Source organism: Siphateles boraxobius, unplaced genomic scaffold (genome assembly GCF_051911475.1).
Source record: "Siphateles boraxobius isolate OS27281-9 unplaced genomic scaffold, OSU_SipBor_1 72, whole genome shotgun sequence".
NCBI lineage: Eukaryota > Metazoa > Chordata > Actinopteri > Cypriniformes > Leuciscidae > Siphateles > Siphateles boraxobius.
The window spans coordinates 2,739,429-2,753,181 of NW_027509200.1; the positions used below are offsets into that span (position 1 = coordinate 2,739,429).

A 13,753-nucleotide genomic window follows, 5' to 3' on the forward strand; every position below is an offset into this window, starting at 1 on the left:
TCAATTATTCATTCAAGAACGTTATGCAAGTTTACTGCAACAATGAAGCAGCAAACTTCACACACTTTTGAAAATCCAGCGTTTAGTTGATCCTGGTAAGCGTTTATTGTCACGGTTGTAAACACAATGGTTTTCTTCTTCAACGAGGGATTTTGGCATCACGGCATTTGTTTCCAGGCGGACTGATAAAGAACGCGACACACACGTCTCCCGGACATCCTGTAGAATTCAGCCAATCAGATCGCGACTTCAAAACTCCTGAAGTGTTTCCAGAAAAGTGTGCCGTATGCATCAGACGTTCAGCCAACGGTTCGTGAACGTGACGTCTGAGGCCGAGACTAGGAGTTTATGTACATATGGACATCAGATGCTCCAAGCTCAGACACAAACACTCACTCTGAAACTGTAAACTGTATCCATATGCCACCATATCGGTATCGGCCGATATATGTTCATTTTTAATGTTATCGTTATAGGCCCAATAAGAAAATTTGGCCAATATATATCAAAGACGAAAAATAATTGATTATTTCCTCAAGCTGAGACACTTCAGATGTGCACTGTTCACCATGATGTTATTGAATTGCTTGACATATGATTGGAATCACAATCAAAAAGGAAAATACAGTTAACTGCAACATGTGCAGCACAAGTCTGTCATATAGGCTACATAACATTATAATGTGAAAATCATTATAATTGTGTGTTTGGGACATGGCTTTTAATGGTGAGACTTTTTTTTTTGTAATCAGGCTCTCTAAAATGATAAAAAAAATTGGATTTAGATTTATCGGCCAATATATCGATTATCGGCTTTCAAATATAAATAACTATCGGCCAAATTTTTTATATCGGTGCATCCCTAGTTTTTATTTTTTATTTGTATTTTGGTGTGTTTAGTAATTCTGCATGGATCCGTATTAGCTTTCACTGTCTGTGACTCACTCAACATTGTGTTGATATAGTGATACTAGGGGTGGCACTTGGGAGCCCCAAACACCTCTGATACGGGGCAGTCGTGGTATAATGGTTAGAGAGTCCTACAGGCCAATATAGTTGCAGGTTTGATTCTCAATAATGGCAGGAAATGACTGAGGGGCCCTTGAGCAAGGCACCCAATCTCTGCCCAATGCTTTGAGTGTGTTTGTCCACGGTTTGCAGTGTGTATGTTCACTTCTCACTACTCCTAATTATGTGCAATAACTTGGATGGGTTAAATAGAGAGGACAAACTCCGAGTATAGGTTACCATACTTGGCCTTCCAGAAATATCACCTCACGTCACTAACAAATACTTTAGAAAAGTCCAATGAGATTTGGCGAATGGAATTTGCATGCCACTCCCCTGGACATCTGCGTATAACCGGAGATGGCTCCACTCACTCAGATTTATTCTGCCTAGGTGAGCAGTCGCATCAGCGCTGACAGTTCATTCACCTCTGAAGAGGTAAAAAGCAGTTGGAAACCTGTACACTGTGCTTCACTGTCTCTCTCCAGCAATGCAAAATAAAGTGCAGGGAGTTCCCCTATAGGCACTTTGACAGCAAAAAAGAGCAAAGGTCCTCTAAAAGAGCAAACACCGGCAGACAGCATATTTTAAAACATCCCTTTCCACCCATGTATTTCTGAATGTGGTCAACATCTTCTCCCTCTCTGTGTCTGTTGCTTATTTTATAAATGATCTCCTCGGCTGCTCCCCGTCTAAGTCCATCTGCAGCGAATGCGCACAAGGCTGAAGCAGTAAACATTGAGGGCGATCTGAAGATTTCACTGGAAGTGTTTCTGTCGGGTGAATCCCCACAGGCCTTCCATTCACTTGCCATGCTGTGCATCTGTTCCTGCAGAATCTGGAGGAACTGTCCGAGGCTCCCGTCCAGGGCATGTGAGTTCATCTCGTGAATGACGGCAAGGGCTTACAGTGCTGCTGGTCAGGCTCTGGGTTGGGTGATGTCCCCACTGGTGGACCAGGAGCACCGCTCTGGCTTAACCTTGCACAGACACGAGATGCTGAGAAAGTGCCACTTATTCGTTGCTCCCACCTCCCAAGGTGGCCGCTTTCGTGACACTGTCCAGGACGTCTCACAGCAGTTCTCGTCAGTGAAGAAGAACACGGGCTTTAATCCGTCCTCCGGTAGAGGGCCTGGAGGAGATGGATTTTTCTTTTCATTTGTTTTTTCGTTTATAGTAAGAGGAGATGCCAGACCACTGTTAATTTCGTTAATGAAAACAATGATGAAAAATGTTTGTTGACGACCTTTTTTTCCCTGACTAAAGGCCCTTGCACAATGAGTCTGAAATTTACGTATGCGTTTTTTCGTGTTCGTCAGTCTAAAAATTCGTCACACAAACCTTGCACACTGAGTCCGATGCGTATTTATTAAACCTTTTCCGGAGGAAAAAACGCAAAAAAATACAAAATGGATTTGTCAAGGAGTGAGGATTTTGTTGCCCTCTCTCTTCTTAAAAAGAGAAAAAGAAAGAGGAAATATGGTCCATCCAATCCTGAGATTGCGCCGAGAGGAAGGAGAGTTTCAGCTCCTTATCAAGGACTTGCGATATTATCCCGAGCGATTCAAAATTTACCTCAGAATGTCATTGGAACAGTTTAATGCTTTGCTAGCGATACTGGAGCCACATATTAAAAATAAGACCATGGCAGTATGTCTAAGGTATGGACACATAAGGTATGGTGGCTCTGATTTGTCAAAAAACCTCTCAAAATGCTGGCTGTGGATGCGAAAAACAGAAAATCGAACCCGATCCGAATTTGTTTTAATACGGACGAACGTTTCGTAGACAGTGTGCAAGCGTGATTGACATAACGTGAGGTAGAATTTTTTTTTTTAGCGTGCGAAAATTTCGGATGCGAATTTTGGACTCAGTGTGCAATGGCCTTAAGACAAGGCGATGAGAGACATTGTGGATAACTGTGACTATATCAACACATGCAAGACAAGACTGAAATGTGTTTAAAAAAATAAAAACTTGACCAAAACCACTTGTTTTTGTAGAATAAAGGAGGAGACAACACATTACAGACTGTTTTTACGAGTGTTCCTGCTTACGGTTGCCAGATTTCAATAATTTAAACCCCAGTCAGAGCTTTTCTGAAAAGAACACATTTTCTACACATTTCTTTTCTATAGTATCTGGGCACCATGCGTGCACGCATGCACTCTCTCTACAAGGGGATGATCTGAAAACACAGACACGTAAGCTGGACATTTTACTTAAATTAAAGTGTCATGCAGTCGGTCTGTGTTCTGTCACGAGCCAGTTGCGCTGTTTTTGCAACTGAATCTGCGAACAAAATGTAGGCTGATATCCAGCAGTGTTATTAATGTTGAGCATATTATACAAATGTTTCCTGAATATCCACACAATTTCAAATGTGACATTGATTTTATACAACAGTTCAACAAACAAAACGGTAACATTAAGTGATGTACCCTACATTTAAAACAGTATTGTCAGTAGCTGATACATTCATACAGGTAGGAGCATATCAGTACAAGGTCCTCCCTTTCGGGCTGTCCCTGTCACCTCACATCTTCACGAAGGTCACAGAGGCTCCCCTTGGCCTGCTCAGGGAAGTGGGCACTCACATTCTCAATTAACTCTACGACTGGCTAATTCTAGCACTCTCGAGTTTTATTGTGTGCACACAGGGACCTGGTGCTCGAGCACCTCAGCCGTTTGGGACTTCAAGTCAACTGTGAAAAGAGCGAGTTGTCCCAGACGCAGAACATCTCTTTTCTCCGTGTAGAATTGGACTCAGTCACTATGACAGCACGTCTTATGAGTCAGTGCACCCAGTTGTTGCTGAACTCCCTGAATTCGTTCAGGGGGAAGACAGAGGACTCAATGAAACCGTTTCAGTGGCTCCCGGGGCAAATGGTGTCCTTGGTGACGATAACACAGCTCAGGTTGATGCATATTTCAGCACTGGCTTCAGACTCGAGTCCTGAGATGGGTTACGTTTTTTTATTGAACATAGAACTGTGACTAGCTCTCTTCAATTGAGGATACTTCTCTCCTCTTCTCCACTAAGCAAATGGCACAGATATTGAATTTGTGATCCATATTGTTACTGTTTTCAATTATTACTTGGGTTTATGCATAATCATGCCCAGAAACAACACATGACTTTTTTCTTTTTATCACTTTTTCCTTATAACATTGTGAAGGTCTTACATACTATCCATTTTGGCCTTCATAAACGTAAGTGCTTTTACTTAAACAAATTGAACAGATGCACTGTGACTCTAAACTCATTTTTCTATTTCAACCCAGACTGATGCTGTCACACCCAAAAACCTCATCATCTGCATGCAGAGAGAAACTGTCACTCACTTAGACCAAAATACACATAAAATGATGGATGTAAAGATATTATACAGGGTTGTGTAGATATTTCACTGGAACTAACATTGTTTATTTTATATTTCATTTCTTTATGTATTTGTTAATGTTCAATGTCAAATAACATGTATGAATGTATCAGCTAATAATTGTTGTTTGAAAACAAGGGAATTTATAGTAATTTATAGGGTTAATGTTAATTAGCGAGTCCATGAATGACTTGGGTATGCAGAACATTCACAGCTTAGATCTATCTATCTATCTATCTATCTATCTATCTATCTATCTATCTATCTATCTATCTATCTATGTATCTATCTATCTATCTATCTATCCATCTATCCATCTATCTATCTATCTATCTATCTATCTATCTATCTATCTATCTATCTATCTATCTATCTATGTATCTATCTATCTATCTATCTATCTATCTATCTATCTATCTATCTATCTATCTATCTATCTATCTATCTATCTATCTATCTATCTATCTATCTATCTATCTGTCTGTCTGTCTGTCTATCATAAAACCATTAAGTTTCTGCTGTTATTACAAGCCAAAGAAGAGTTTACTTAAATATCGTCAATTCACTTTTATTTATATAAAGCAGCTTCAGAGAAATAAACAGGGAAATAGCAGATTCACTGATGCAAACTGATGCACACAAATTCAGTTCTAAAAAGACAAAATTGCCATTTTTCAGCTAGAGTCAGTTCAATTCAATAACAGTGTTGATGCTGCAACATTTGTTGTTTATAATACAAATTTGTTTCACCTATAAAGCAGCAATACAGAAGAAAAAAGTATCATCATCCAGCGTCAATTCATCTCTATTTTTGTTTCCATGCAAAAGTGTCAGTAGAGTCAAAAAAACAAAACAAATACTGAATAGTAAGTATCTTTTAAATCACAACTAAGCAAGCCAAAAGCAACAGTGGCAAGTAACCCAAACTCCATCAGATGACAGAAATGAAGAGGGAAGCTAGACTCATTCTTCTCTGTTCTCCAACTGAATTTGTAATTAAAAATGATAGCCTACAAGAAGATTGCGATCCAAATTGTCTGTGCGCTGATTTGCAGTGAAAATGAGAAAAATAAACAGTTTATGCAGGAGGAAATGGTTGGGAAGACGAGGGGAGCAAGGACTGTGTTTTGCAAAGATCAAAGATGTATCTTGCTCTCTTTTTGGCTGTTGGTCATCGCCGATGTAGTTTTCAGTCAGAACACTTTTCACACAGCAGGATTGTGAATCGCCGACAGGTCCGGATATTTAGCATGCCAAATATCTCACGGGCGTCGGTGACTCGTCGGTGACTCTCTCAGATCGCATCTTTGCTCATTCACACTGCGTGATTGTCACTCGGGTGAACGAGCACCGATTTGCCTGTGATTTCGGGCATTTGTCTGCGATTTCTCAAAACCTGTCGGCGAGCCAAAATCAGGGCTAAAATCGTGCAGTCTGAACTCGGCATTAGGCAGTTAACCCAACACAAATGGGACGGCACATCCCGACATACAGTAATTACGCCCTAAACTAAAGACAATGTCATGAAGAAACAAGCCATCTAGTCAAGTCTCACTTTTGCCACAAGACTATAAAGTCTACAACTCCATAGTCTTTGCCGCCCTCAGACATTAAACTACGCTGCATCTATTCATCAGCTAACAGACCATATTGACTTGTTTTCCAAGACATCACTCCAGACGCAACCAGACCTCCAACAAATGAGCAAACCTGGGAAACCCCTTTTGAGTATTCAACCACAGAAGGGAATCCCCATTTAAAGATGCAACCCAAGAAATGCAAGAAATACCTCCAGTTTCTAGCTGAACTGGTGCATTAAGAAAGATTCATATCCTCATTGAAAACTCAATACAAAGTTTAAATGAATGATTGATGGTTTGTTCAGGTCAGGGATATGAAATTGGTCCAAGGGGGAGCTGCAGAGCAAGCCAAAGACTCTGATGTGTGTGCATATTTTCAAGAGATTTTTATCATGTTAAGGGCCCCAAAAGCCCTAAAAAACCTTGAACAAAAACAATAGGAAAACAATAGGACCCAGTGCACTTTCAGTGTTTGGGAACTAAAAAACTTGAAACAAGAAGTGACTTCTTCGTTGAGAATGGATAGAAAAGCTGACTCATTTTCTATGAAAATGGCTGTAGTAACGAGATGCAGAATATTAACAGGATTTAAAAAAAATCTAATTAAGTTTTCAAGTGCAGCTTGGAAAAGAGATTAGAATTTTCCATTAAAAATGAAAACAAGTAAAATAACCAGAGCAAAGCAAGAAAATTTAAGCATGATGGATTTTCAAAGATAGGCAAAATAACTCCTTGGAATAAGAAACTAAGTAAATCCTTCTGCGCCTTTTCAAATTACATGCTAAAATATTTAAATTGAAACAACATATCAAATAGGTAAACTCTAAACTGGAAGGTTTACCTTGGATAGAGCCAACAGCCCTTGAAGTAAAGAATTTAAACAAGTCAATGCCATTGAGCTGTCATAAATTATGTGTGTATTCACTAAGTTCTTCAGTGAGGACATTTTCTTTTACTTATGTGAATTTAAACTCATGACTGTTGAACAGTGAACATGTTGACCTCTGTGGGCTTGAAGAACTACACTGACTATTGAATTCCTTTTATTCCCTGCAGGAATTGCTTACAGAGAGTGCTTGGACAATGGTACATGGGCACTGAAAAGTAACTACTCCAACTGTGAGCCCATTTTAGAGGAAAAGGTGGGTAAGCCTGATCTGTACTCTACTGAACTCTAATGTTTTGGGTTAAGTGATGTCCGCAGGATTGTTTATAACATTTCATTAGTAAAAGAAAAATAGCTGCAAGCAGTGATGATCGATCATCACTTGATTCCCCTGTGAATATAAAACCCCAAATCAGAAAAAGTTGGGACATTTTGTAAAATGCAATAAAATCAAGAATCTGTGATTTGTTCATTCTATTTAACCTTTTATTAACTGACCAAAGTACAAAGAAACATTTCCCAATGTTTTCACCGACCAACATAATTGTATTTTGTAAATATGAACAAATTTTGATTTTGATGGCTGCAACACACCCCAAAAAAGTTGGGACAGAGACAAATAAAAGTGAAAAGATTATCCAAATTAGATTATCCAACTATTTTGAAACAGTCCACAATGAGTAGGTGAATTGGTAATAGTTGAGGGTATCGTGTTTGGGTGTAAAAGTGCTTCTCAGTCTTTTTAAGCAAAGATGGGTCATGGCTCATCACTTTGTGCCAAATATCTTGAGAGAATTATCAAACAATTCAAAAATCACATTTCTCAATGCAAGATTGCAAATAATTTATGTCTTTTATCATCTTCCATACATAATATTGTCACAAGATTTAGGGAATCCAGAGAAATCTCAGTCTGTGTTGGGTAAGGCAGTAGACCTCTGTTGAATGTGCGTGACCTTTGAGTCCTCAGATGGCATTGCACAAGATACCATCATGCTAATCCGTTAAATACAGACACATGTGCTCAGGAGTCATTTGGAAAACCGTTTTCACTGAAGACAGTCTGACTCTGCATTAAGAAATGCCACTTGAATCTCTGTTACGCTTTACATCAGTTCTATGTGGAGATGCCGGCGAGTTCTCTGGGCCTGAACTCATCTCAGATGGTCTAGAAGACAGTGGGAATGTGTGCTGTGGTCAGATGAGTCCATGTTTCAGCTTGTTTTTGGGAGAAAATGGACATCGAGTTCTCAGTCCCAAAGACGAAAGGGACCAAACAGACTTTCACCAGCGACAGGTGCAGAAGCAAACATCTGTGCTGGTATTGAGGTGCATCATTGCAAACGGTATGGGTAACTTACATTATTGTGAAGGTACCATTGACATGGAGGCATATATTTGGATTGTACAGAGACATAAACTGCCATCAAGATGACATCTTTCCTGGGAAGCAAGACAATGCCAGGCCTCATTCTGCACATGCTACAACTTAGTGGTTTCTAGACACTCTGCACCACAGAAGGGATGTTCCTCCTGTTTACTGCAGTCCAGATATGTCTCTTATGGAAAATGTATGACCCATCATGAAAAGGAGAATCAGGCAACGATGACCACAGACTGTTGAGCGGCTGTCTTGCATCAGACAAGATTGGGCAAATATTCCACTAGCAAAACTCCAACCATTAGCATCCTCAACTCCCAAATGATTAAAAAGTGTAATTAAAAGGAAAGGTGAAGTGACACAGTGGTAAACATGTCTCTGTCCCAACTTTGTTTGGGGTGTGTTGCAGCCATCAAAATCAAAATTTGTTCATATTTACAAAATACAATTATGTTGGTCAGTGAAAACATTGGAAAACATTTCTTTATACTTTTGTCAGTTAATAAAAGGTTAAATAGAATGAACAAATCACAGATTCTTGATTTTATTGCATTTTACAAAATGTCCCAACTTATTCTGATTTGAGGTTGTATATTCAGTTTCAATTCAACAGGTCACTTTGGGAAATAATAAGGACTTATATATATATATAAAATAAGGAAATAAGATCTGGCATTCCTGTCTTGCAAGAAGCCACACACATGATGAGCACTATGGCTGGTGGCATTGATTGTCATGCTGGAGAGTCCTGTCAGGATGAGCCAGCTGGAAGCAGACCACAGCGTTGAGATTGCCTGCAATGACAACAAGCTCAGTCCCATAATGCTGTAATATATTGTCCCAGACCATGACGGACCCTCCACCTCTAAATCGATCCCACTCCAGAGAACAGGCCTCGGCGTAATGCTCATTCCTTCAGCAACAAATGCGAGACCTATCATCACCTCTGGAGAGATAAAAATGGGATTTTTCAGTTAAGATCACTGTTCATCATTCCTGTCTTGTCCAGCAGTGTGTGCCCTCGTTGTTGGCGGTGATATCTGCCTTACAACAGGCCTACAAGCCTTCAGTCCAGCCTCTCTCAACCTGTAGCCAACAGTCTGAGCACTGATGGGGGGATTGTGCATTACAGTTGCTTTTGGCATCCTTTACCAATGCTGCATGTGTGAGTTTCAAACACTGATCCTGTGCATGTGTTGTTACACATGGCTTGCCACTGCGAGGTAACCTTTCTCTCTCCCTGTAGCACTGTCTTAGGTTTCTCACAGTGCAGATATTGCAATTGCTCTGGCCAAAACTGCAGTCCTCATGTCTCCATGCAGCACGTTTAATGCTTGTTAACCACGGGCTTCTTTCTTTTGGCGTTTTTCAGAGTCAGTAGAAACGTCTCTTTTGTGTCCTAAGTTGTAATAACTGTAAACTTAATTGCCTTCCATCCATAAGCTGTTAGTGTCTTAATGACTGTTCCACAGGCTATTTTGATTTTGCAAAGTTATCTTTAATATATACGGTAGCGTGAAAATTGACCTTTTTTTTTTTTTACTAAACATTAAGTTTGCCAGACATTGCGCAGATCAGAGAATGTCTGTCTCCAGTCAGCACACAAGCTTTTTGTCTTTTGTCTGGTCTCTAACAGGAGCCTGAAGTGGCTAAACAGAAGGGAAACCTGTTTCAAGATGAGAGAATCTGACTCAATGAAGCGCCCAATAACACTGTTGAACTGTTGTCTGAAATGCAGAATGCAGAGAAACTGACAAAGCAGAATCTCAAAGACAGGGAGGAGAAAGGCAGATATTCTTCGTCGGTCTGACACAGTTCTCAGATTATTAATATGAGGATCTCAACATGCACCATGGGGACTCATCCTGTTGAAACCACGATGCTCATGTGAACCAGAACACTACTCCTCCCGCTCCAAAGTGACAGTAAACGGGCACATATTTAAGCCGAAAGAGATCCAATTGTGAGAGTCCTGACTTGAACACAGTGTTCACGTGTAGAATACACTGCACATGGTCCGGGGAGATTGAGAGAGCCTCGAGCTGCACATGGGATCTCCAGCAACCCGACTCGTGCTGCGACTGCAACTGCAGAACCACGGTGTCGGGGGATTACTCTTTCTCGAAAGAAAGGGCACTTTGAGTGAAGCACTTCATTTTTGAAAACTAATGCAGTGTGAACAGCTCGATAAGCCGTTGAGCATGGCAAAAGCCAAAACACTGAACACACTTACAGTGAGTATCCTTGATCATAATGAGCAAGAAAACGGGCCGCACACACTGATGGAAATGGCATTGTGTTCCACACTAAGGAAAGTTTTAACTTGACTTCAATAATAATAAAACTGAAGACAGAACGGGGAGATAAATCGTCTTCCTGAAGAAGAGAAATCTGAGGAGGGATGGCACTTGAAAATGGTCCTTTATAAGTCATGTAATTATTCCCTTTGTGTACTTACTGCTTATTGTTCTCTTACGGTAAGACTAAAAGCTTCCCTGCAAAACCTGAACTGTTTCGATTGGTTTATATCAATTAATGTCATTGCTTTTAGGTTCTGTTGTTTACATAATCCAAAACATTCTGAATGACATGCATATCATAATCCATTTGGCTCAATTATTTTGCTTTTTCCACATACTATGAAGTACCCCATATATGACATAAGTTCACTCGGTAACACTTTATTTTACAGTGTCCTTGTTACATATGTTACATGTGCTTACCATAGTAATAACAGTAAATTATGCATAATTACTAACCCTCAACCAAATCCTAATCCTACCCTAACCCTATAGTAAGTACATGTATTTGCTTAATACTACTCAGTACTTACATATATAATTACACTGTAACTATGACACCTTAAAATAAAGTGTAACCGTTCAGTCCATATCACGTACTGAAGCATCAGTAAACTTCTCACTTCACTTCACATGACTTCTGCAAGCAAACTGTCTGCAAAAGGACAAATCGAATCCTTTAGTATGTTGTCTGTGGCTTTGTGACCTAAGGACTGGAAATTATTAAGCAAGGACAAAATGGTCATTGACTAATAACTATTGATTTGTGCTAAAATTGCAATCATTTATCAGATTGTATCATGTCACATGCTAGGAAGAGAATGAATGACTTATTTAATCATGGCAGAATGAATAATGAATCTGTTTTCCACAGAGGAAGTACCCCATGCACTACAAGATCGCCCTTATCATAAACTACTTCGGTCACTGTATATCTGTGGGAGCTCTCGTTATTGCCTTCATTCTCTTCCTGTGCTTGAGGTAAGTGTGTCAGGGATTTCTCAGCTCTTGTGAGTAAAGTCTTGTGCTAAGGCCTTGTTCAAAGCTTGTTCAAAATCTACAACCAATTTTTTTATTTTTTTTATTAAGGGCCTGATTTACTAAACAGGGCACATTAGTGTGAAAGTGCAATCCCATAAAAGTGCTGATGGCAGTGGAAAGTTCAGCTTGTGATCTACTGACGACACACACATTAAAGAACACAGACTCATTATGACCAACACAATCTACTTGTTAGCATCTGGATTAAGACTTTTTTTGGGTGGTAAATAATGGCGCAAACACCAGTAAATTGAAGAGGGTAAACCTTAGTGAATCAGCTTGCATGATTAATTTTAATACACTCCTTCCATAAGAGAAACTCCTTCAAATGCATATAATATCAGCCTCAAAAATAACTCCACATCTTTTCAGCGCACATTTTTCACTGCGTGTCTTGACTAAATCCTGACAGTAGCTTTTTGACGGCTGAAAAAGATGGTTTGCACTGGAAGCTGTTAGTAAATCTAACCCTAAGCCTTAGATTTAAAGATAATAAAGATTGTATATAGACTAAAGGAAAAATTCGGTCATTATAATATCTACTCTAATTTTCTCTTTTTTGTGAAACACTCAAAGATAATATTATTCTTCATTAAATGCCAAATAATGGGGAATTTTAACTTTTATTTTATATTAAAAATGACATAAAAGTATGCTCTTTTTCAAATCTTCTGAAGTCATATGATAGTTTTGTATGAAAAACAAGTCATTACACAGTGTCATGGATTGTCTGTCTTTCCTTGTGCTCTTGTTGTGTAGTAATTTATTGTGTATTCTGCTTTATTAAGGGGTGTCCCTTAATAATCTCTTATCATAACGCATAGAATCAAGCGTTTAACTGTAGTATTAGCTGCGATCATGGGAGTCACAAGCAAGACAAGACATGCTCTTCGTAGTATATGGTTACTTAATTAAACAATAATAATAAATATAATTTATTTATAATAATATTTATATTTATAATAATAGTAACATTTATAATAAATGCATTTGTAACGCAATACAATATTTGTACAGTGTTAGTAACTGCAATGTGATTAACTATAAGGAAGGTGCAGGATTGAAAAATGTGTAATATCCGGTGTGTGTACCTATCGCACATTGTTTTCCACTTTAAGTTATCAGTGTACATGGTGGTGTCTGTTTTCAGCTATCTTCACCTCAGATCCTTTAATGTTCCCATATCATACGAGTGTGAGTGTGTATGGATCAAGCGATCTGCGCTGTTCTTCATTTGATAGAGCAGGAGAAGCGCTCTGCGTAACTGATCTGAGCTCAGTGAGTTTATATCCAGCGCTCTAGTCTTCTGTCACTCACACGTGACAGTTATTTATGGAAGATAATGAATTCCAAGCTGTATTATGTCATTATGAATGCATTGTAATCTTTACAGTGTAATAATTCCTGCACCACTGAGAATCACTACACAGAATAGCAAAAATATCGACACCCCCCATCGAGTCAAACACAAAGTCCCAGCTCAAACACATGCCATTGCTTGATCCAAATCTGAGGACAGATCCTCAAAACACAGTCAGTGTTGTGTACAATAAACATATGAATCACTTGAAGAATTGATGAAATTAAACAAGTCATTTTTTAAATATGCAGACCTCATTGAAAGGGTTACTGAACATTTCTTTTAAATGGGCATTTTTATCAGGCTTCTATGTTTAGGGTTCAGGAAGTTTAATAGTCATTTCTTGCAATGCATTATTTTCAAAAATGTCACTGATTAGAGTAAAATTAATCACATAAAAATGCTTAACTTAAAAGAAAAAATGTCAGATGGACTTTTTGCATCTGAAGTCTTTGAATCCTTTAGCGGTGTCTCTAGCTCCTCTTTGCTCTTTGTCCCATATTCATGCTTATGTATTTCCATAATCAGCTCATGCAATGCTAAAACGGTGTCACGGTGTAATTGCTGAAATTAAAATAAAATGATTGTTTGTTTTTTTTCATCTTTTTTAAATTCAAGGAGCATCCGATGCCTTCGCAACATAATCCACTGGAACTTAATTACGACCTTCATTCTGAGGAATGTAATGTGGTTTTTGCTTCAACTGATTGACCAAAACATTTATGAGACAAATGAGGTATGAAGCACTTTTAAACTACATTTCAGCCTATTAATATGAAAACAGATCAGCAGGTTTTGAACATTTACATTTACGA

The 13,753-nt window shown here is 38.9% G+C and overlaps 1 protein-coding gene across 2 annotated transcripts in view; it reads left to right on the forward strand.

Moving 5' to 3' along the window:
• crhr2 (corticotropin releasing hormone receptor 2) overlaps nucleotides 1–13,753 on the forward strand; it is a 101,215-nt gene that overhangs the window by 32,540 nt on the left and 54,922 nt on the right. Inside the window, exons 3-5 of one of the 2 annotated variants that reach the window (XM_077217333.1) lie at nucleotides 7,027–7,112; nucleotides 11,412–11,518; nucleotides 13,557–13,674. In XM_077217333.1, the coding sequence (XP_077073448.1) occupies nucleotides 7,027–7,112; nucleotides 11,412–11,518; nucleotides 13,557–13,674 (311 nt within the window). Of the gene's footprint in view, nucleotides 1–7,026; nucleotides 7,113–10,574; nucleotides 10,671–11,411; nucleotides 11,519–13,556; nucleotides 13,675–13,753 lie in introns of those variants that run through there. The other variant, XM_077217335.1, reaches the window with a different exon arrangement.